This window comes from Ambystoma mexicanum, chromosome 2p, assembly GCF_040938575.1.
Source record: "Ambystoma mexicanum isolate Mex_15411 chromosome 2p, UKY_AmexF1_1, whole genome shotgun sequence".
NCBI classification, from domain to species: domain Eukaryota; kingdom Metazoa; phylum Chordata; class Amphibia; order Caudata; family Ambystomatidae; genus Ambystoma; species Ambystoma mexicanum.
Window position 1 is genome coordinate 965,104,464 of NC_090923.1, and position 20,752 is coordinate 965,125,215.

A 20,752-nucleotide genomic window follows, 5' to 3' on the forward strand; every position below is an offset into this window, starting at 1 on the left:
CTATGCATAATTGTTCGTGTCTCCCTTACTTCATTATCACTTGTTTTATTTTTCTTTGTATTCACACAAGGAAGACTCACATTCTCAATCTGATCTTCATTTTTGCCCTTTGGCTACACACGTTTCACAACAGTATCACATACTTCAGTCTTCTCGTTTTTATCATTAACTTGGTTCAGGGCTACTGATGCCACCTCTCCTCCTTCTCCCAAATTCAACAACTACTTAAATTACTCTATCTTTATCATCATCCCTGATAGTTCTACAGAACCATCTTTTTAGCCCTTCTTTTCTGTAGGACTGTTTCTTATGTGGGTTATACATTGTCTTTTTAACGCCCTCATACTTCACAAGTTTTGACCTCTCATCTTGTCCACATAAACTATAATTTCCTGCCTCATTACTACTCTGAAAACCTTTCTGGTTAGGAGCATCATTAATGACAATTACCCCAGGCATTAGGTGCATGTTGTGTGAGTGGTTGAGGGTGTCTCGGAGCCTAGAGGAATTCAGTAATTTTCTCAGGAATTTTATCGATCCTCTATTTTTATGTTTGTCCTTTCATTTTCTGAAGATGGTTTCTTTGCCACCATGGAAAGTTAAGCATCAATCTCCTCTATTATGCTGACTGGTACCGTGGGGGTCTTGACTTCGTCAGATTCTACCTCTGGCTTGTTCCTAATGATGGAAGAGTTTCTTGTCAATACAAGTGTTTTTATTTCATTTAGGGTTTTTGTGTTTGATCTCACCTCCAAGACCACAGTGTCGTACAGTCTAATAAACGGCTGTAGGACCAAATTCAAGGCAATCAGAGAGACTGCTCCCCACTTTCAATGCATTGTTAAAGGAAAACTCATTGCCTGTAGCTGAGGGACAAGACGTCCTCCCAACACTGAACTGATTCAAAGGAGTGATGTTTCCCTGAGAATAGGTAACGTCACTCTGGTAAGGGGAGTTTGCTAAATCAGCACCATTTATTTCAGCAATATCTTGATTTACTGGAGAATCTTATTATCTGGGTGACACACTGAGTTGAGTGGGAGGTACTTCTAGTGCGTGAATTTCATAATCTAAACAAACACATATGTCCATAAAAGAAGTACTGGCACGTCTTTCTACATCATTCAGAAGCCGGCCGGAGCAGTCACAAGTATCGCCACACTCATTACCATTAGCTAACATCACAGACTCAGAGATAAATTGCCCAGCGGTAAGAGCCTGAATAAAGGTTTTGCCAAGCACCCGTGGATAAAAGGATGTTATTTTCCTGCAATCAAGCTGTTGCTTCATATTTTCCTGTGTATATTCTGCACCACTTCGTATATCAAGCGGAGTCTTATCTGCAGACCTCACATTGTAGCGTTTCTTACTACGCATGGTTCGAATGTCTTCTTTGCCTCTTTCCAACTTGACCGGTAAAACACAAATGGCACACTTCACAACCCGGACAAATTAGGGGGAATGAAGTCTTACATTATACAGTAGTAAGAAGTCTTTTTATTATACAGTGGTTTGTTCAGAATTGCAACAGATAGTATAGTTCCATACAGAGCTCAAAGGCTAAAAGCCTTCAGCCACTTTGTAAGAATATTGTGATTCGTTCTTCAATAGTCAGCCGACGGTTATTTGCAATAATGTATTTCCCTACAGAGCTCAATGGCTAAAAGCCTGCAGTCGCTCTGTGAGAATATTGTGGTACGTTCTATGATAAAGCTGATGGTTGTTTGCAGTAATTAATTCCCAACAGAGCTCCAAGGCTGATAGCCGCAGCCACTCTGGAATGAAGTTGGGATGCGTTAAGCCATAATTGGCACCCAGTTCCACACAATGGCACAGTACCATACGATGGTGTATTTTCAGCTGAGCCCAAGAATGGACTGCTTGTAGTCTCTCCTTTACGGTCACATGATTCAACACGCAGACCTCAGCGCTCAATTACCAGCAAAAATAGCAATGGTGTAAGGGACGGAGCACCGTTATTTACAGTGGACTAGTTGGTGGACAAACTGCCGGGGATAACTACCACACTCACTCAAGTTATTGCCGATTTTGAGCCACTGTTCTTGAAACAAGCACTAAATGCAGTTCCGATCTCAACCCGATGTCTATTGCCACCACGTGCTTCTTATTTTGATTCACGGATCGGGAATTTGAGTTGAGCTATTAAGTGAAAAGTCAGTTCATCTTACACAAAATTACATGCTGAACGATACCTTAATATCCAGATAAGCAGTCCTCTGCACACTCCCCAGTTCCGCTGAAACACTCTCGCCACACTCCTGCTATGCTTTTGCAGGATGTTTTTAAGAGCGAAGTTCTTCCTCCAATAATAAAGATGGTAGAAAGACTGATCTGGACCGAGGACTGCCACTGAATACAATGTTGCACGCTGAAACACTCTCGCCACACTCCCGCTACGCTCTGCTTTCTCTGGATGCATTTAAGAGCAAGGTTTTTCCACCAATAATAAAGTTGGTAGAAAGACTGATCCGGAACTGAGGAATGCCACTGAATACAATGTTGCACGCTGAAACACTGTCACCACACTCCGCTTTCATGTAACACCAAAACCTGGTACTGCAACTAAGAGAAGACCATCAGACACAGAGGCAAGTATAAACAACAGAGTTTATTCACTTCATGCGGGCCCAGGTTCCACACAACAATAGTCATGGAGAAGTGCGCAATTTACAGAAAGGAAATCACGTCTTTTATGCACCCCATGAGTTCTGCTGTGAGTGCAATGTCACAGATAGTTTACAGCTTACTGCTACGTATAGGGTTTTCTATGAAAACATACATTCGTCAGTGATTTCATGCTTGTACATTCTAACTTTCGGACCTTACAAGACAACAGACTGTTCCCACTGAAAGAAGAAATTCCTACCACTATTATTTATTTTTTTCATGACCGAGGGTTACTGTGGATCGATGTCTTACAGTTTATTTAGGGTAACCCTTTCCTGGTACATCGAACATAAATTACTAGTGTGTGCATTTGTGAGACCCACGCAATTAACAGCTGCAGTTCAAGAAGGCACCCTGTATATCTTATTGTGCTGAGTCCTGGCTGTTCAAGACTCAAGGCTGTATAAGCAATGACCTAATTATTCTTTGCAAAAAACATTTCTGTGTGGCTCAGCATTTCTGAGCGGCGAACATAGTCCTTCCAGCTCCAAATAGGAGATCACAAAATGGAGTGAGTGCAGTGCATGAAACAAAAAATGAAGGAGCTTAAGGCTAACCTGAATAAATGCATTTTCACATTCACAGGATGTATTTAAGAGCGAGGTTCTTTCTCCAATAATAAAGATGGTAGAAAGACTGATCCGGACTGAGGACTGCCACTGAATACAATGTTGGACGCTGAAACCCTCTCACCACACTCCCACCGAATAGCTTATTACTGGGGACTGGATGAATAGCTTACATGTTTTTGCCTCTGGCATATAGCAAGCCTGCATGTCACAAGTTCGAAACACAGCAAGGCCTACTTATGCAGTCATCCTACCATTGTCAATTCATGGAACACCATTTAATGAAGTACCTTATAGCTATTATGACTGCGCTTAAAAGGGGGGAGGAATCTGTCATGAAGCATAATATATATTTTTTATATACAAAAAATCAGTCGGGCAAAAATGTAACGATACATTTCAGAGAAAAGAGCACTTGTGACTTAGTCAAGGATTCCATGCATGACTGCACCCTATATGTATTTAGTTATCTATTTGTTTATTTTATGTAAAACATTATTGGGGCATTTGAGGATGCACCTGGCATATGAAGGCAGCTGCTGAATGTGTGATTTTGCCTTACCTCATAGGGACCGTGCCAAGAATCGTATGCCATTATTGGTGTTTTTAATGATGCACTTTACATATCTGCACTAAGATCTGTTGGATTTGCCAATGCTTGTTTTTTTTTTTTTTTTGGGCCAACATTTTCAACTCTGTTTAGAATGTTTGCATAGCGATACAAACATTATGCTTAGCTTAACTTGGTAGACGTTGTCGTGCATTTAACTTGAATACAATCCGAATTATGTTCAACAATAAAGTCAATGGCCCTCATTACGACCCTGGCGGAATTCCAAAAACGAAGGCGGAAATGAAATACCGCCATCGAATACCGCTCGTTGCGATCATGACCCGTCACCGTAAAGTACGATGCCATTAGCGACACCGTAGTGAACGCCAACGCTAACTGCACCAAGCACGCGCACGCGCGCCTTGCAAAACCGTAATTTCCGCCATGGCGCAACGGTACGCGAATTCTGACCCTAGCGGACATGTACTCAACGCCATCAAGCATGGCGGAAAGTACCTTTCCGCCATGGTGAGAATTACGGCATCGCGAACCAACCGTACATGGCCCTACTGAGTGCTTGTACTCCACTCCCTGCCCACATTGCACAACTCCTCGTAGGCAAACGCGGCCAGTACAGTACCACACAACTACACTCAGAAGCCGGAACCCAATGCAGATCATCTCACAATACATCGCGCCACAAATCGGAATATGCTACATCACTAGTAAAGAATAAGGCTACACGGTCAATATCTGAACATATTTTTAATGCACATCCAAATCACCAAGCCCATACAGCTATTCGCAAACTAACTCCCAAATGATTTCCATCACTGTGGGCTGCATCCGCAATGAATGACCAGCTTCTACTCGTGTGACGCCCTGTTCCTTCATGGTACACAGGGCCTACATTTACGACCAAAAAGGCAACACGGAAGCGCCTAGAACCGCAGGGCAGTCCCATGAAGTAGGCACTAGTCCAGCTGAAAGGTACATATGTTGCTCCTAGCCACTAGTACTGCGTAAGGGCATGTGGCCCATTGGCGATCGTCCCATAAGATCGTAATGGTGCTCCACTGATCAACTCGAAGCTGCAGGTGTCGAGTGAAAAAGCCATCTGCAGGAGTGGCGTACAGATGGCAGCGGCAAAAGGGGAGGAGATACCTGTCACCCAAAAGAAAAAAATAATAGCATGGGCATCCGAACTTCATATGAATTACTCACTTCATTCAACACACTGAATATACAACCATATGCATGCTAGCCCACTCAAAAGGATTAATGTCACCAAAAAATCACTTGCGAATCATAACGACATAAATCGAGCTCAATACACTATTACTAACGAGTGTATGTGTGCATGCGTCTGTCAAAACAGAATCCATTAGATGTGATTAGTAACGTGCACAGACACAAGTGTTTGAAGGCGCGTTGAGACAGGGAGGGTTCAACAAGGGCAGACAGATGATGGACCCACTATGGCAGCTTTGCATCACATAGCGCAGGGGAAGGGGATAGATATCAAAAAGCCATGCACATGACAAACTCTCAATTAAATCATCTGTCCATGCATCCATTCATCATTCCCTCATCCCGGAATAGAAACGCCTGAATATTTACTCACATCACATTTGAAAATTCCATTGAGTCTGTGCGTAATGCAGTCTGCAAAATCCACTGTGCTCCTGCCCGGTTCACTAGTGTAGTGAAGTAACATGTATTTGGGGACGTCCTGCCTCATCGTCCACTACGCTATTGCGCATCCCATTCAATTCACATCGATCATTGCATTCTCGTCATGGGCCCTGTCCCAAGGACATTCAACAATAGAACGTTACATTTCCAGTCAGACCTGTGGGCGTCTCCTCGCCGCTAGTTGAAAAGCAAAAGCGCTGTCCTTCGAATTCCTCATTTGCAAAATCACATCGAAAAGGCATCTGTGAACGCTTGGATTCACAAATACATCTATGTAGTGCGGCTGTGTGTGAAAATGGTAACTGGCTTCAATCACTAATGGGACTCCCCGCCCGTCGGTGAACGTCGGTACAGTGCTGCATGATGGTCCACCGTTGATCGAGTACTACATTCCACTGACCCTTCACAAGTTTGTCCGCGACTGCAGAAATAGTATGTGAAACAATGGGACCATAGCAGAATCAACATATTAACCAATATTTCACTGCCATCGGGATCATATACATGATTGTAATTGCAAGATGCCATGCGTCAAATAGCAGCGTTGTGTGCGGGACGTGCTCGCCCAAAAGTAATTGCAGCTGGCACAGGTGAAATGAATCACCACAGGTGGAGGCTATACAGCCTGAAAACACATAAATTGCACACCCAAACCCCTCCCACAACCACACCCACTCCCAAATGCTACCGACAGGACTAGCGATGTTGGGCCTGGGGGACCTGATAGCACTGCAAGTACTCCAACTTCAAGAAGAAGATGAACACCAACGACTGCAACAACCGGCCGCACAGAGGAGACGCAGGAGGAGGAGGAGGAGGAGGGCAAGGCAGGGGCAGCAAGGCCCACCAGCACAGCCACTACCACCACGCAGGCAGCCCGCAATCCCACGCCTCCGTGCCAATCCGTTCAACCTCACTGCTGAGCAGATCCACACCCTCTACCGTTTGGACCAGGACACCATAACCGCCATTGTCGACATGACACACGCTGACCTTGTCAGCATGATAGATAGCCCAACCGCCATCCCACCCCTACTGAAGGTGGTGTCTGTACTCCACTTCCTGGCCACAGGCACCTACCAGCACACAGTCGGACAGTTGCATGGCATTTCACAGCCACTATTGTCACGGACACTTTTCCAAGTGCTTGATGCCCTCCTGAAGCACGCAGACGACTACATCTGTTTACCACGCTCGGAGCAGGAGCTCACAAACGCAAAAGTGGGATTCCATGCACTTGGCGGCATACCGGGTTGCATTGGTGCCATCGACTGCACCCATGTGGAATTGGTTGTCCCACATGCCATGGAGGTCCAGTACCGCAACCGGAAACAATATCATTCTATCAATGTACAAATGGTGTGTGACTCCAACAGGATCTTTACACATTGTTGTGCCCGATTTCCAGGATCAACCCATGACTCTATGGTCTTGAGGAACTCTACAGTACCCCGCTACATGGAGCGACACGCAGGGCACCGATCCTGGCTACTCGGTGAGTCTCATTTCATGCACGTGAATGTGGGGTAGGTGATGCGTCAATGACGTGGCAGGAAGGGGGGGGATGCGTACGTAGCAATGTTATTCCACAAACATCCTTCTTTGTCCACATACAGGTGATGCCGGGTATCCACTGAAGAGATGGCTCCTCACACCAGTCCGGAACCCACAGAACCAGCATGAGGAGGACTACAACCATGCCCACTCACGTACCCGTGTAGTCATAGAACAGGCATTCGGCCTACTGAAGGCTCGTTTCCGCTGCCTCAGCAGGTCTGGCGGGGCACTCCTGTACCGCCATGAGAAGGTTGCAAAGATGGTCATGGCATGTGTCATGCTACACAACATGTGCGTACGTAGAAATGTGGCCATGCCCCCTGACGCTGAACTGCAAGCACCTGAAGATGGTCATGATGAGGGTGGGGATGTGGCAGCACCTCAAGGAGTCCGCGAGGCACAGGAGGCCCGTGAGATTCGTCAGAATATCATAGATGCATGCTTCTAGCACTCACGCCTGGTGGCTGTTACATGGACACGGGACTTGTGGCACTGTGTGTGTCGGGAACATGCTCAATGTGGCCTGTACGCCAAGAAAGGCCTCGTACACAAAGATCAATGTCCACACATCTCATTGGATTAATGTGTATATATGTATTGCAAATGTGAAATGGTATTACACACCCAATCGACCCGCCACCCGGAAGAACCCTACACACCCCCTCCACCCTCCTACCTCCCCCCAGAACACCAGTGTCCAGAGATGCTCATTGTCATTGGTCAGACGCTATTGCAAGCCCCCTCTCCGGGTATCAGGGGCACCCCTGCCTGTGGAGCGCAGGTTCCTCCCAGATCTGCGTTGGGGGCTGCCCTGGACGGAACTTGCAACGGATGATGTCTCTGCCTGCTCACGTCCATGCATGTCCCTAAGGGTTTGTGAGAGCTCAGTGAGCAAACGGCGCACAGCGGCAAGTTCACCACATACATCTTTGGACGTCGCATGCAGTTCCCCCCTCAGGCTCTCGGTGCTTCTCTTCATTTGTCCCCTCAGGATCTCGGTGCTTCCCTCAATTTGTGCCCTTAGTGTCTCTGTACTTCGCTCCATTTCTGCCCTAAGTGTCTCAGTAGATGTTTCAATGGCTGCCTTAGAACCCCCACATTCATCAGCATGCTCCTTGAGGAGCGTGGCCAGTTGCTGCTGTTGCACTATCATCTGCTCGAGGGACTGTTGCCTCTGCTGGGCCATGCCCATTTGCGGTGGTGTCACAGAGGGGCTGATCACCTCATGTTGCCTTGCCACAGGCCTTGTGGGGGTTGGCCAGTCGTCGTCTTGTGGGTGCCCCTGCGTGGTTTCCTCATGGTGTACGGGATGAAACATACAGGGGGATTGGGACAGGTCATGGATGGATCCTACATCTACAGCACCGTTTTCTGTGTCGGAGCATGCTGGCATGAAAGCAGTGTCACCTATGGTGCTGCTGCCACCAGAAGCAGTGCCTTCTGTGGCATCCATTGGGGGGACCTGTGGTGCTGCTGTTGTGGACATGCTGGCTGCTGGGGTGCCTGTTGATGTCCCCTCCAGTGTGCTGCCACTCGATTCGTGCTGCTGACGTGTCTTGATCCGTGCAGCTGAGGTGGAGGGTCTTTGGCCGTTGGTCTTGGCCCTCTTTGCAGGTGTGCTGGTAGGGGTGTCCTGAAGCTCGTCGTTTGATTCGGACCCTGTGGTGGAGTAAAGGAGGGCAAGCGTTATTTATGGGTCTGTTGTAATTGGAATGGCAATGTATCACATGCATTGGGGTGGTACCTGAGGGTGATTTGGGTCAGGGCCTTGGTGGAGGTCTCATTTTCGTGTGGATTGAGGGTGCAGTTATTTTGCAGCCTGCAGTTAGGGTGTGCATGCTGCACATGCAGAGGGTGTTTTTAGGATTTTTACTTATTTATGTATTTAATCTGACATTTACAGGGCGCTATCATGGCAATGTATGTGGACGTTCTCCTGGACATGTGTTTCTATTGCACTATGGGGACACATGGTGCTTCACATGATTGGACTTTGTGGATTTAGCATTGTTTAATTTGGCCCACCTACCTGATTCTTCGGATGTCTGCACTCCTTTCTCCAACCCTCCGACTCCCTCTATGCTCTCCATTCCAATGGTGGAGGCACAGATTTCTTCCCAGGGGGTCAACTTGATGGGTGAATCAGATCCTCCCCCGGTAGCTGTGGCAATGTTGCGGTTGGCTGAAAGTATGCTCCGGACGCGTATCCGCAAGTCGTCCCATCGCTTCCTGCATTTCTGTGTTTTGCGGGGTGCGGTCCCCACCGCACTTACCCGCTGTGCCACCAGGGCCCATATGGCCTTCTTGTTCGCAAGTGCCGTCCTGGTCATTTGCGTGGAGAAGACGACGGCAGCGTTCTCCTGGAGGGTCTCTGTGAGAACGGTGAGTTCCTCATGGGAGAAGTGGATCTGCCGCTTGCGATCGCACGCTTTTTTAGCAACTTTTCCCATTTTTCTTTTTTATTATGGGGTGGCTAACGGGTTGGGATGTGTCTCAGGGTCGGTTTTTAATGGTTGTGTTGGGATTCTGATTTTATAGGTGTACGGCGTCCTGTTTCCCGTTCCGGCCCCATGTTTTTACTTCCGTTCCGTATATTTACGGTGACCGTAATTTGCGCTGACCGCTCATTACGGTGACCGCTAAGATGGGTGGCGGAATTGCACCTAGGGCGCCGTACGACGGCGGTATGGGCCGTTTTGGGGTCATTTCCGCCATCGCGGACTTTACACTTCCGCCATGGCGTAGTGCTCGTGCCCGATGGGTCGGAATTGGCCGCACTTTGCTCCATCGTGCAATGGCGGAAACGCTATTTACGCTATGGCGGTCATGTCAGTTACTTTCCGCCAGGGTCGTAATGAGGGCCAATATGTTCTACTGAATGTATTTAAGTATGTGTAAGTGCAAAACAATGGTAGGACCAATGGGCAGGATGGGAGGGGTAGGTCGGCCACTTTGGAAAGACGGACAACATTCCCAGATAGGTGATCCCTAATGGCAGGTAGTTAAAGTGAAGTTAAGCATCCAGGTGATCCCTAATGGCAGGTACTTAAAGTGAAGTTAAGCATCCATTGTACAATCTAGAAGTCACGTTTCCTGTGCCTTATGGGATTCAAGCATACAAGCCAGGGAAAGGTTACCACGTGCTGTAAAATTGGGGATAACCTCTAATCCTCCAGTCCTCTAAACTCCTGATTTGCATATTATTAGGGTAAGTTTCTTGCCTAACCAGGCTGCCTGGAATAAAGCTTTAATAGTGCCACACTCCAAGAAGAGAAGGTGTTTGTAAAATGGTAATGGAGGCATTTGAGGTGTTGTGACAGAAAATGTGCACCCGTGCAAGTGCCATCGGCACTTTGCTCTCGTCATGGTCCTTTGCCCTGGTGGCAACATGTATTGAAATCGTATTTTTTGCACTAGGGCAATTTTACGATTCATGAGAGAGATTAATGGATTTGTGGTCTGTTTGGCCAGTTTGTGTATCGCTCCAATGAAGACGAGGCCTCTTGGTTAATAGCTGTGAGAGTACTCGCTGTAATCACTAGTTGGCAAGAAGATGAGGCAACATATGAGTGCAAAAATAGGAGGCAGGAATACAAGGCAAAATTACGAAGACTCAACTGGCATAATGGGCAAATGCATGAGGCCACAATGTGAGGTAAAATAAGCAGACACCCGTACTGATGTTGTATATGTTTGTATTATAATTATTGAAATGTTAGTGTTGTGACATGTATTATGATGTGTTGCATTTTCCTCTTTGAATATGTTTGTAGCAGTTTTTAGAAAAGCTGTGATTAAAGTAGCCCAAGTACTTTGTTGAATCACAGTTTGTCAGAAAGGTCAATACATTCAGTCCTGCATCATTTACTGTAGGACTCCCAGTTTGATGACCCAGATGGATTCTTTTTTTTAATTCCATAAGAGTGCATGCAGGGCCAGAAATTAAGATAACATCGTTTCATCTAGCTATTTGGTGCAGAATATGTGTTGTCCCTGGTACAGAGTGTATCTCAGGGGTAACTCATGAATTGTAATTCACACCACAGCTGCAAAGAGGCAGAATCACTAGACCTAATCCAATTCATGTTCCAGTTGCAAAAATCCAGCTTGGAAGGTATGCTTACAAAGTATACATCTTTATTCTCTAGGATAGGATACCTGAAGGGTAAACCCCTAAATCTACACGTGGATATCACGAATGAACCAGTCTGCCAGAAAAGCCTCGGCATCTCTTTTCACATGAGGCCAATGGTCAAAGAAGAGCTAGCCAAGATAGATAGAGAGAGCCAAAATCCTCAAGAAGGTCTCGGGACCCAAAGCTTGGTTTTACCCAATCATCATCGCCCATAGGCTCAAAAAAAGGGATTGGCCAAGATATCTGTGGAGATAATGCACAAAAAGAACGAGGAAGAAAAGACTGAATCCTAAAAGACTAAATTTGGGATGCACAACTTGACTATATATATATATATATAGTGGGGCAGGGGGGTCAAGTTAATAAAAATGTGGAGGGGTAAGTGGAATCTGTTGGGGGTCTCCCCACCTATATATGCAGTGAAAGGGGGAGAAAAGAAATCGGTCTTTTGGGATTCGTTTTTTTTTTCTCAGTCATATCACAGTAAATCATGCATGGATAGGCACCTACCGAACAATGCAATTTGCTGATAGTGATGCATGCAGAATTATGAGGTTTTCACACACCTGAGTGGTGCCAGATTTTTCTCGAAATCCTATCTCAATTCTGGGTTTCACCAGTTGAAATTGGAAAAACAGTGAAAACCAATCACCACATTCTTTAAGCATGTGGGTCTCGGGAGATACAAGAGTCTGAGTTTCAGTATCTCATCGGCCTCAGCGGTCTTCCAAAATGCCATATGAAGCAGACTTGCAGATCCTCAACATCGTTGATGATATATTTATGTACTCAGTCTGTGAAGAAGATTACCTTCAACATCTCCAAGCCGTGTTCCAGCGTCTTCAGGAAACAGGACTCACACTACATAGAAAAAAAGTACTATGCTGGTATTCTTTGGCTACACTTTCATTCAATAGGGCATACCTCCAGACCTGAGAAGATAAATGGCATTAAGGTAGCCCCAGTTCCCACCCAGTACCCTAACTATGCAGCTTCCTGGGCATGGGATAGTATTGTTGGTATTTTATCCTAAATATTGGTGACATAACAGAACCTCTCAAAGATTTGATCAAAGTGACTGCTTCGTGGGAATACACCAAACCCCTGCTAGGGATCATCAGCATGCTTGGGGTTTTGGGGTATGTTTACCAAACACTTTGATTATAAAGCAAGACTCCTATTTCTAAAGATAGGACCTTGATTCACTCATTTAACCCAGCCTGAAAACATTACTACTAGTGTCATGTATTGGGCCTCCTTTCAAGTTTGGTGGCATTCCTCTGTTTTGTTTGCTGCAGAGAGGGTGCCATACTTGTTATCGTTACTTTCACTTGGTTTGACTGAATTACTGCCAGTGAGGATATGTTGGTGTTAATCTACATTTTTGGAGTACATATTGGTAATTCAACCTGCAGTAAATCGACCCCTTTTTGGAGGCAAAGTGGATAATTAACCTCCAGCAATGCGCTGAAGGTAAATTCTACCCTGTACCTCTAAAGTCAGAATTTGGTGATTCTTGGTGATAAACTAGCGTTGAATCGGTTTCCTCTATTTTACCGTAATTTATTTCAACACTGCAGAACGTAATGCGCCTGATCTCTTTTCTTGATTGATTCCTCTAGGCCTGATGGGTGTTGATCTCATTCATCCTGTTCTAGTGAATTCTAACACCTCCGAAGTGTTGTGTTTCATTTCCGATCAATATGAAGGCCTCATTACAAGTTCAGCCCTACGGGCAAAAGTAATTCCATTACTTCCACTTTTTATGGCGATAACGGAATTGCCGCTTTTTTCCTGCACTGTGGAATTATAACTTTACAGATAAAATACAGGATTTGCACATAGCAACTAGCTTGCTGTAAATCCTCCACTTTACCTTAAAAAATCTGAGGATTTACTCAGTGGTAATTGTTGCGGTGGTAAATCATCCACAAATCCTCCCCGTGGAGTCCTGAACTCCAAAAATGGGGAGTTACCACAACTTGTAATTCCGTGGTAAACCCCCAAGTTGCGGTAACTGTAATTGCGTTTGACAGTGATTTGGCAGATTTACCTCTGAATTACCACCAAACCTGTAATGAGGCCTACCTTCTGGGGTAGTGCTATTTTAGAGGTAGCTTTTCATTTAATGGCTGCACACTCATAGTGCTTTTTCGCTGCAGCTCTGAACAAGAGCTGAACCTCCAGAGATGGCTATGAGGTGGTGCTGTGACATGTGGCTTGGTAACTGAAATGATTAATGTTGCCGTTATGTGGAAGAAGGGATTTTTTTCCTCACATTTTTTAAACCTACCATAATATCAATAGTGTTTGGTAAATAACTTGATGCACAACTGTATGTTTAGTTGGTAATGAGGGCTTAAAGGCAATAGCCTTATTTATCTGGCTCCTTCCAGGTATTTTCTAGAGACGATCTATTCGAACACTCCCCAGGACTGTCAATGTGGCTTGATGGGGAAAATGTGCTCTCAGATGTTCTGTTTCAGTCTCTCTCAAGAGCTCCCTTTCACTCCTCGCCATAATCTTACTACCTCCTTCCTTTTTTTTTTCTCCTACCGTCTCCTCTCCCTTCATACTCCTTTTGGTCTTCCTATACATTCTATCCTCCTTCTCTGACCTTTCTCCTCCCACTCGCCACTGACTACACCACTGTCCTCACCTCTCCCTGTACCCCTCACATCTCTCGGTATAACCCTCTCACTGAGCACTATATGCCTCTCACCAATCGCTACACCCCTCCCTCACCACTACTCCCACTACCATCTTGCACGGTCTTCACCCACACCATCCACCTTCACTCTCTACTTTGTCTCTCTCTCTAATGCCCCGACACTGCTCCCTCACTATCTGTTTCTCACTCACATTATACACCGAGCCTGTCCTCCCACTACACTATACACACATCTGGTACCACTCTTTCTTACAAATACCTCACCTGCACTCTGCTCCAATTCTGCCACCAACTCCCTAGCATTCCACTCCTCTGTCTAGTCTATTGGTACACCTTCACATCTCCTTACCTCACCTCTTCTACCCACATCCTGCCTCTCCTTCTGCCTCCTTTTATACTGTATCTGTCTCCCCCCCCTTCCATTGACAGCTGCTCACCTGACTCTAGGATCTAAACTATACCTGTATTCTCACCAAGGGCTGGGTTACACAGGCAAGCGGCTTAAAGAAACCTTCTAAGCCCCTCCCCCTTTCCCAATACGGTTTTGGAAAGTCTCCGATGGTGTGGTAGCAGCCAGGAGGTCGGGCTGCTCTTTCTCCTAATGGCTTTCCTCAGGTGCTGGTGAGGTTTGTTGCAAAAAACCTTTGGGCTGGGGGGGTATGGTTCTGTGCCTCTCATGTCCCCCTGTAGTCTCACCTCACTCCCAGCTTGTTTTCTGTTGCGATGGCATTCGCTTGTGACCCGTCTGGTGTTGGGTGTCTCATTTCTGTTTGTCACTGTAATTAACAGCCCATTCCTGGGCTGTGCTTGATTGGTTCTGGCTTGGGGTTTCTTTGCTGCTCCGAGTTGCACTATGGGAGTTGGGGTTCAGCAACAGAAATCGAGAATGATGTCCAGCAGAGGTACTGGGAGGCATTGGGTGATAACGGGTGGTACCATTATTGACATTTGCGACACATGAGGGCTTTTCAGGGACTGGGCCACCACCTCCTTTGATAGGGCCATGACCCTAGCCTGACCCAGTCACAATAGGGACAAACGCATGAGGGGATCTGTGATACCCAATTTCACTCCCCCTTTCCAATGTACTGCAAGGAATAGTAAAAAATAACCCTTCTCAGTAGTCTTCGAAAACTGTACAGTAATGGCAACGCACGGGTCTTGGAAGCAAGATGATCTATGTGATTATTGCGATGGCCGAAAATGCCAACTTTTTTTTTTAACCCTTTATGTCACATATATTTGCGGGGGGAGACCCCTGTGGCCCCCATATTAATATTATACTCTAAAACCCCCACATATATATGTGGTGTAAGGGGGGGGTTAAAAAAAAAAGAAAGTCTGCATTTTCAGCCGATGCAATTCCCAGGTGACATTTTTGTAGGATTCCCAAGAAAGACCATGCTGAGCAACACTGAGTCGAATCCCGGATCCGCACTTAAAAAGAAAATCGACCTCGATGCAAGTGCACGTTATAACTACCTGCACTTGCACGATCCGAATGTGCAAAGGCCTAGTAGGATCGTCCCCGCCCCACCCCTTGCCTTGTTGCACCTTGAGACACATACGTGTATAGGCGCATTACAAATTAACATTAAAATAAATAAAAATAGTCTATTGGCAACCCCAAAATCAAGGTACAAACAGTTTAAAAGATAAATAAACGCAGTATTTCTGAAACTGCCTTTTTCCATCAACTCGGCCAATTTCTTTTAATCGGGCAGAACCAAAGAATTACAACATGCTGCAATAATGATTTCTGCAAGAGGCAATTCTGTTAGAATAGATCTCAAACCTATTCAGAGAGCCTGAGACTTGTTGGACTTTGTCCCCCTATTTTAGCGTCTGATCACAGTAAATCTGGCGCCCCTTCCCAGCCAGAGGACCTAATAGTGAGGGTGGAGGCGTCCTTGTGGATATCCACTGCTGCTCACCCCAGTTATACACAAGATCTATATGCCCCAATCTTTTTTTTTTTTTTTACTGTGAATGACTGTCTTGGCGCCCCTTTAAACCAACAATGCACAGTTTTCTTTTCACATTTCCCCTTCCCTAACACCCGAAAGATTTGTAATCTCCGTGTGGATAATTCATTTAAGAAATGATTTTGGGGAGTGTGCTCACACTTTATTGAGGGAAAGAGAGGTGATACTGCTTGAGTGTAAATCCTGCTTCGATTTTTCAATCAATCCCTTGATCATCCTGCAATGTGGTAGTACCCCCCTCCCCTCCCACAACGCCCCCCATAGGTAGAACAATATGGAGATTATTATGGATGCAGACATGTCTCTGGAGCCCCAGGTTTAAGCAGTCTGTAAAAAGTCCCTCTTTTATTGTGGAATTTTGAATAACCTTGCTGCCCTTTTGGCACCAGAACATAGAGACATGACTGTGGATACTGCAGTTTGTTTCGGTATGCAGTGTTAATAACGAACAAAAAAAATAAAATAACGACAAACATTTTAAACAACACCTGAATAACGACATTTTTTTTTATTTCTTTTAGCAAAAGTATATATGGGGGGTGGGGTAAGGATTAAAAGGGGTGGGGATAGTTGGGAGAGGGTAAAAAGGCTGTAGAAATGGAGGGCTTGAGGGGGGACATCCAAATTTAAAAAATTATCCTAAATTCAACTTTTATCGTTATTCAGGTGTCGTTTCAAAGTTATGCCATTGTTTAGGGTTTCGTTATAAAGACATGGAACCATTATTTCCAGTTGGTTGCTTTGCCTCATATGGTGTCCTGCCCAAGAACCAGCTACCAATGAAACAGTTGGATGCCAGACGCGCTCATCATTTGCGCCCGATTTCTGTCAGCGTAGACTGCTAGACTGGGCGGTTACCCTAAGTGTGCACACAATTTTCTACCCCCTGGACCTAGAGGCCCTAATACCTCATCAGTATGAGAAATGACTGCACTCCTTGGGCCCGTTGCCTCCTGAATTTCCCTAGGTTGAAGAAAACCAGTCCAAATATTGCAGGTCCGTTATGATATGAGCATTAGAAATTCGGAATAGAAGTCCTTTTTCAAACTCTGCCAATGCTGCCTTGGTTCAGAACATCTCTGTAATATTGCCCCTGTGTGGGTTGAGACCATCAGGGCCCCCATTCCCCAGGGACCCACATCTGTTCCCCAGCTCTAGTGTTGCTATAGAAATACGTCGGTGTACAAATGCAATAAGTCAAACTGTAACAAATTCTCTAAAGTAAGTTTGGCGTATGATGCATTCATTATTACGCGTTAAGGGGTTGGAATGAACCTTTCTGCGTTTTGTTATTTACGTCTAGATTCTTGCTACTGACATCTCTGCTAGCCCTTTAAGTGCTAAGGGAGAGTCTGCTCGTCTTGAATTTCCATCAGAAAGAACTATTGCATGTCACCTGGCTAGTCCAGCTAGCTATTCACCAGTTCTGAGTTTTTTAAAAGGGGTACAGCCGATTTAGGGTTAATGAAAACGTCTGGTATATACAGAGCTATGAAGCTGCAAGCCTGACGGGGTGTTCTACGTAACTATGCCGCTATCTGAAGCCAGGGACTTTTAATTGGTGAATAACTGTATTTCTTTCTCCTTAGGTGAAGTTGGAGACTGGAAGAATTTGTTCAGCGAGGCTCAGAGCAAGGAAATTGATGCCAAATTTGAGCAGTATCTAGCAGGAACCGCCCTGGGAAACAAGTTGAAATATGATGTTTACTGCAAATTTTGATGCAATCGAAAAAAGAAATGGGGATACCTAGTACCGAAAACTGCCGATGGCGACTATAACATTGTATTTTGTACATGCTTATTGAGACTTTTTACTGACCATTATTAATAATATATATTTTTAGATGAGAATGGTAATATTGATCATGAAGTGCTCGTTCGTAGCTGTACTTTTGTTTGACACTGTTTCATAAGAATAGAACATCTGTTGATCAGATTTGTTTCTAGGGTCATGTTCTGCAATAGTATAAAGAAAGCTGGACGCAGAATGTAACTGCCTCTCTTAGCAAAATGTGTCCTCCTTCTGTGCATAATAAGTCCAGCATTGTGGGGTGCAGGTCTGAGAGCTGAGGCTTTGTTGCTGTTACAAAACTATCCACCCCCATCTAGAGATGGCCGCTGTATAAACGAAAAATGTACCTTAAGGCCAAATTGCCACTATGGTGATCGCTGCTCTATAGATGTGCTTATTAAGAGCACATCTTCTATTCCAATGACCTGTGCTGTCCGATGCCTTGTCTTGGACCCTGCCGGATTGATAGTTACACAAGAACCATTTGTCTGACATCCTACGCCCCCCAACGCCCTGCGGAAGGCTCAAAGTGGAAAAATTAAGAACACTGAAAATAAACGGGTAAAAATCACCCTCGCTGAAAATAATTAAGAGAAAACGCAAAGTACTGAAATGTGAATACTTAATAAATGAAATATTAAAGTATGTCCAAAGAAAAAGTAAAGAATTCCTGGTCGGGAGCCGAAGTGAGTGCAAAGGTGCTTGGGAGTAAAGGGCCCGGTGCTTGCCACCATTTCTTGCTGTACCTTCACAGGTGGAAATAGGCAAGTGCAAAAATAATTGCTGCAGAATGGAGGGCGGCATGAAAACAAAATGCTAAGAAAAGTAATTTGTACACAACTTTTTTTTATACGAGTAACCATAAATTGAGTTATTTTTGCTTTCTCTATTTGAAATTCCTTTTTTTACTTTTTAGATTACTTTCAGAATAAATTACCTTATTTGTACCACTTTATTTTCATCCATGATATTTTTCCCAGAATGCTAGAACATAGAACCCTCCCGATACATGTCCTTGTCTCTAACTTTTGTAAAATCCTCAAGGTATCGTTGGATCTTCCAAGATGTCTATTTTTAAACCTATTAAATCTATCTGCATATATCTATCAATGTCCTTGACTAATTTCTAATCAAATAAATGAAAAATGCGCACCACACCTTTACCTATCTTGCATTGACTGATGTTAATCTTTATTTGTCCTCAGTTCTCCATAAATTAACAATGTTGAGAGCGTTTTTCAAACAATGAATAGTTTGCATTTTACAATTGGAATTGTTTTTAATTCTGCCATGATGAAAACCATCAGTGGACTGATACGCCCTCACACAGAGATTGAGTAGGGGGCGAGATTGGCGTTGGTGGCCTGAAAATGGGTTCATGCAGTGATGTAGTTGTTGGCTGTGGTTGTACCAAACAGTGGCCGCTTTTTTTGTAGAGATGTAAAGGTACCTTTCTACTAGCCAGCAACAAGTCACTACATGACAGAAGTGTTTTTATTCTGGTGGAATGCTGTGGTTCATTTTGTAGGATGTCTCATCTGCTTTTGTGTGCCTAAGCATCAACACTCCGTACTGCATGATCAAAACAGTCGGAAACCTGAGCTGGTGGAACCTTTTGAAAGTCATTCAGACTGAGAAATCTATGAATGATTGGAGTACAGATTTAACCTTTTTTCAGGGAAGAAGTATAAAAAGCAATTCACATTTTAGTCACTTAAATGAAAATAACTACAGGAGATTATACTTTTGTTTTGTATAGGAATCTTCAAATAGACTGGTTACAGCTTTGACAAAAGAAATGATAATATCCCTGATATACGTTTAAGTCATTACTAGAAAGGATGGGAACCTAAGGTCATGCTATACCACTACCTGAATCTTTTATGGTGATCCTGAAAAGTGTTTGCGATTGCAAACTTGTCAAATAGATTTTTATCATTGCCTAAAACCATATCCTCTGAACAGACCAAAGTAATTTACCTAATATTGAACCGGGCAGCCACACCTATCTTTGGTCTATGTCACAGCGACCCCCTGGTCACTGTGGCACAGATGGAAGAAAGGAACTTGAGTGTTCCATTATGTCTTTCCGCAACCGAAAGTAGCGGTCTAGACTATTTACAAGATGGTGATCCTCTGCATGGCTTTCATTTACTGGAGAGCCTCCAACGCGCACTTCTTTGCAACCCTCATCGCTGGGATCTTTGGGTGAGAAGTTTTCTTTGTACCTCCTGGTACCACGCTCCCCTGTTCTTCAGGACTACCTCTGCTTTCTTTCAAGTTGCTACTCTGATGCTTTCGTTCTGAGTGCACTTCCGCTTCTGGAAGTAGCTCTATACTTTCTTGGGCCTTCATTCCTCTGGACTTCCTTGCTGAACGCTACTGCCTTTTCTGCATTGCCTAGCTGGTATCAGTCTTTGCGTCTTGGTATCCCTTATTTCCTACAATTCATCACTGGAATTTCTCCTCTATAACGGAGTATATCACAGCATTAACAAGTAATCATCAGCATTGAGGGTTTTTATGCCTATAGACTTTTGACCTCTTTATTCCTGACAGTCCTGCTTGTCTGCCGTTTTGCCCTTTTTTTAAGGTATACAGAGGCTCGTAGTGGCGGCGGGTTCGGTACCGGCCCTATCTCTTCAAGGACAAACTCTGCGACAAGGCAAAGATTAAGAAGGCATCCCACAAGACACCTCGCAGGGAATTGGATTCATCAGACTCGGGTGAGAGTCTAAAGATATTTGACCATGTATCATCTTCTGGCTCCCAATCACACAAAGAATTGAAAGTCCCGAGTCAAACTCATAATATTTTCTGCAACCTAGGCCCTGAATACGGGAGAAGCCGAATCCCACATAACATCACCTCCTGCTCTTTTAGATCTCCATTCGCTCGACGACTTCAAGGGGACTGAGCAAAGAAGAGTCCTTGTGGTCCAAGGTCCAGCAGCTACCAAAGTGGCAAAAAAGAGCAACAAAACTCGGAACATTCCATTGTCTTAATAAGAAAGCCCTCATCAAGATCATGCTCCATGTAAAAGGCTAAGGCTATTTATCTGCACAACTAAGAGGGGGGGGTCAACACATTCCAGGATCCTCAGCCCC

The 20,752-nt window shown here is 44.8% G+C and overlaps 1 protein-coding gene across 3 annotated transcripts in view; it reads left to right on the forward strand.

Annotated features, from left to right (window-relative positions):
• LOC138566967 (sulfotransferase 6B1-like) overlaps positions 1-18,747 on the forward strand; it is a 320,429-nt gene extending 301,682 nt beyond the window's left edge. For all 3 annotated transcript variants that reach the window (XM_069644752.1, XM_069644751.1, XM_069644753.1), the window contains one exon: positions 17,443-18,747. In XM_069644752.1, the coding sequence (XP_069500853.1) occupies positions 17,443-17,573 (131 nt within the window). In that variant the 3' untranslated portion in view covers positions 17,574-18,747. The remainder of the gene's footprint in view (positions 1-17,442) is intronic.
• Positions 18,748-20,752: the final 2,005 nt, after the last annotated feature.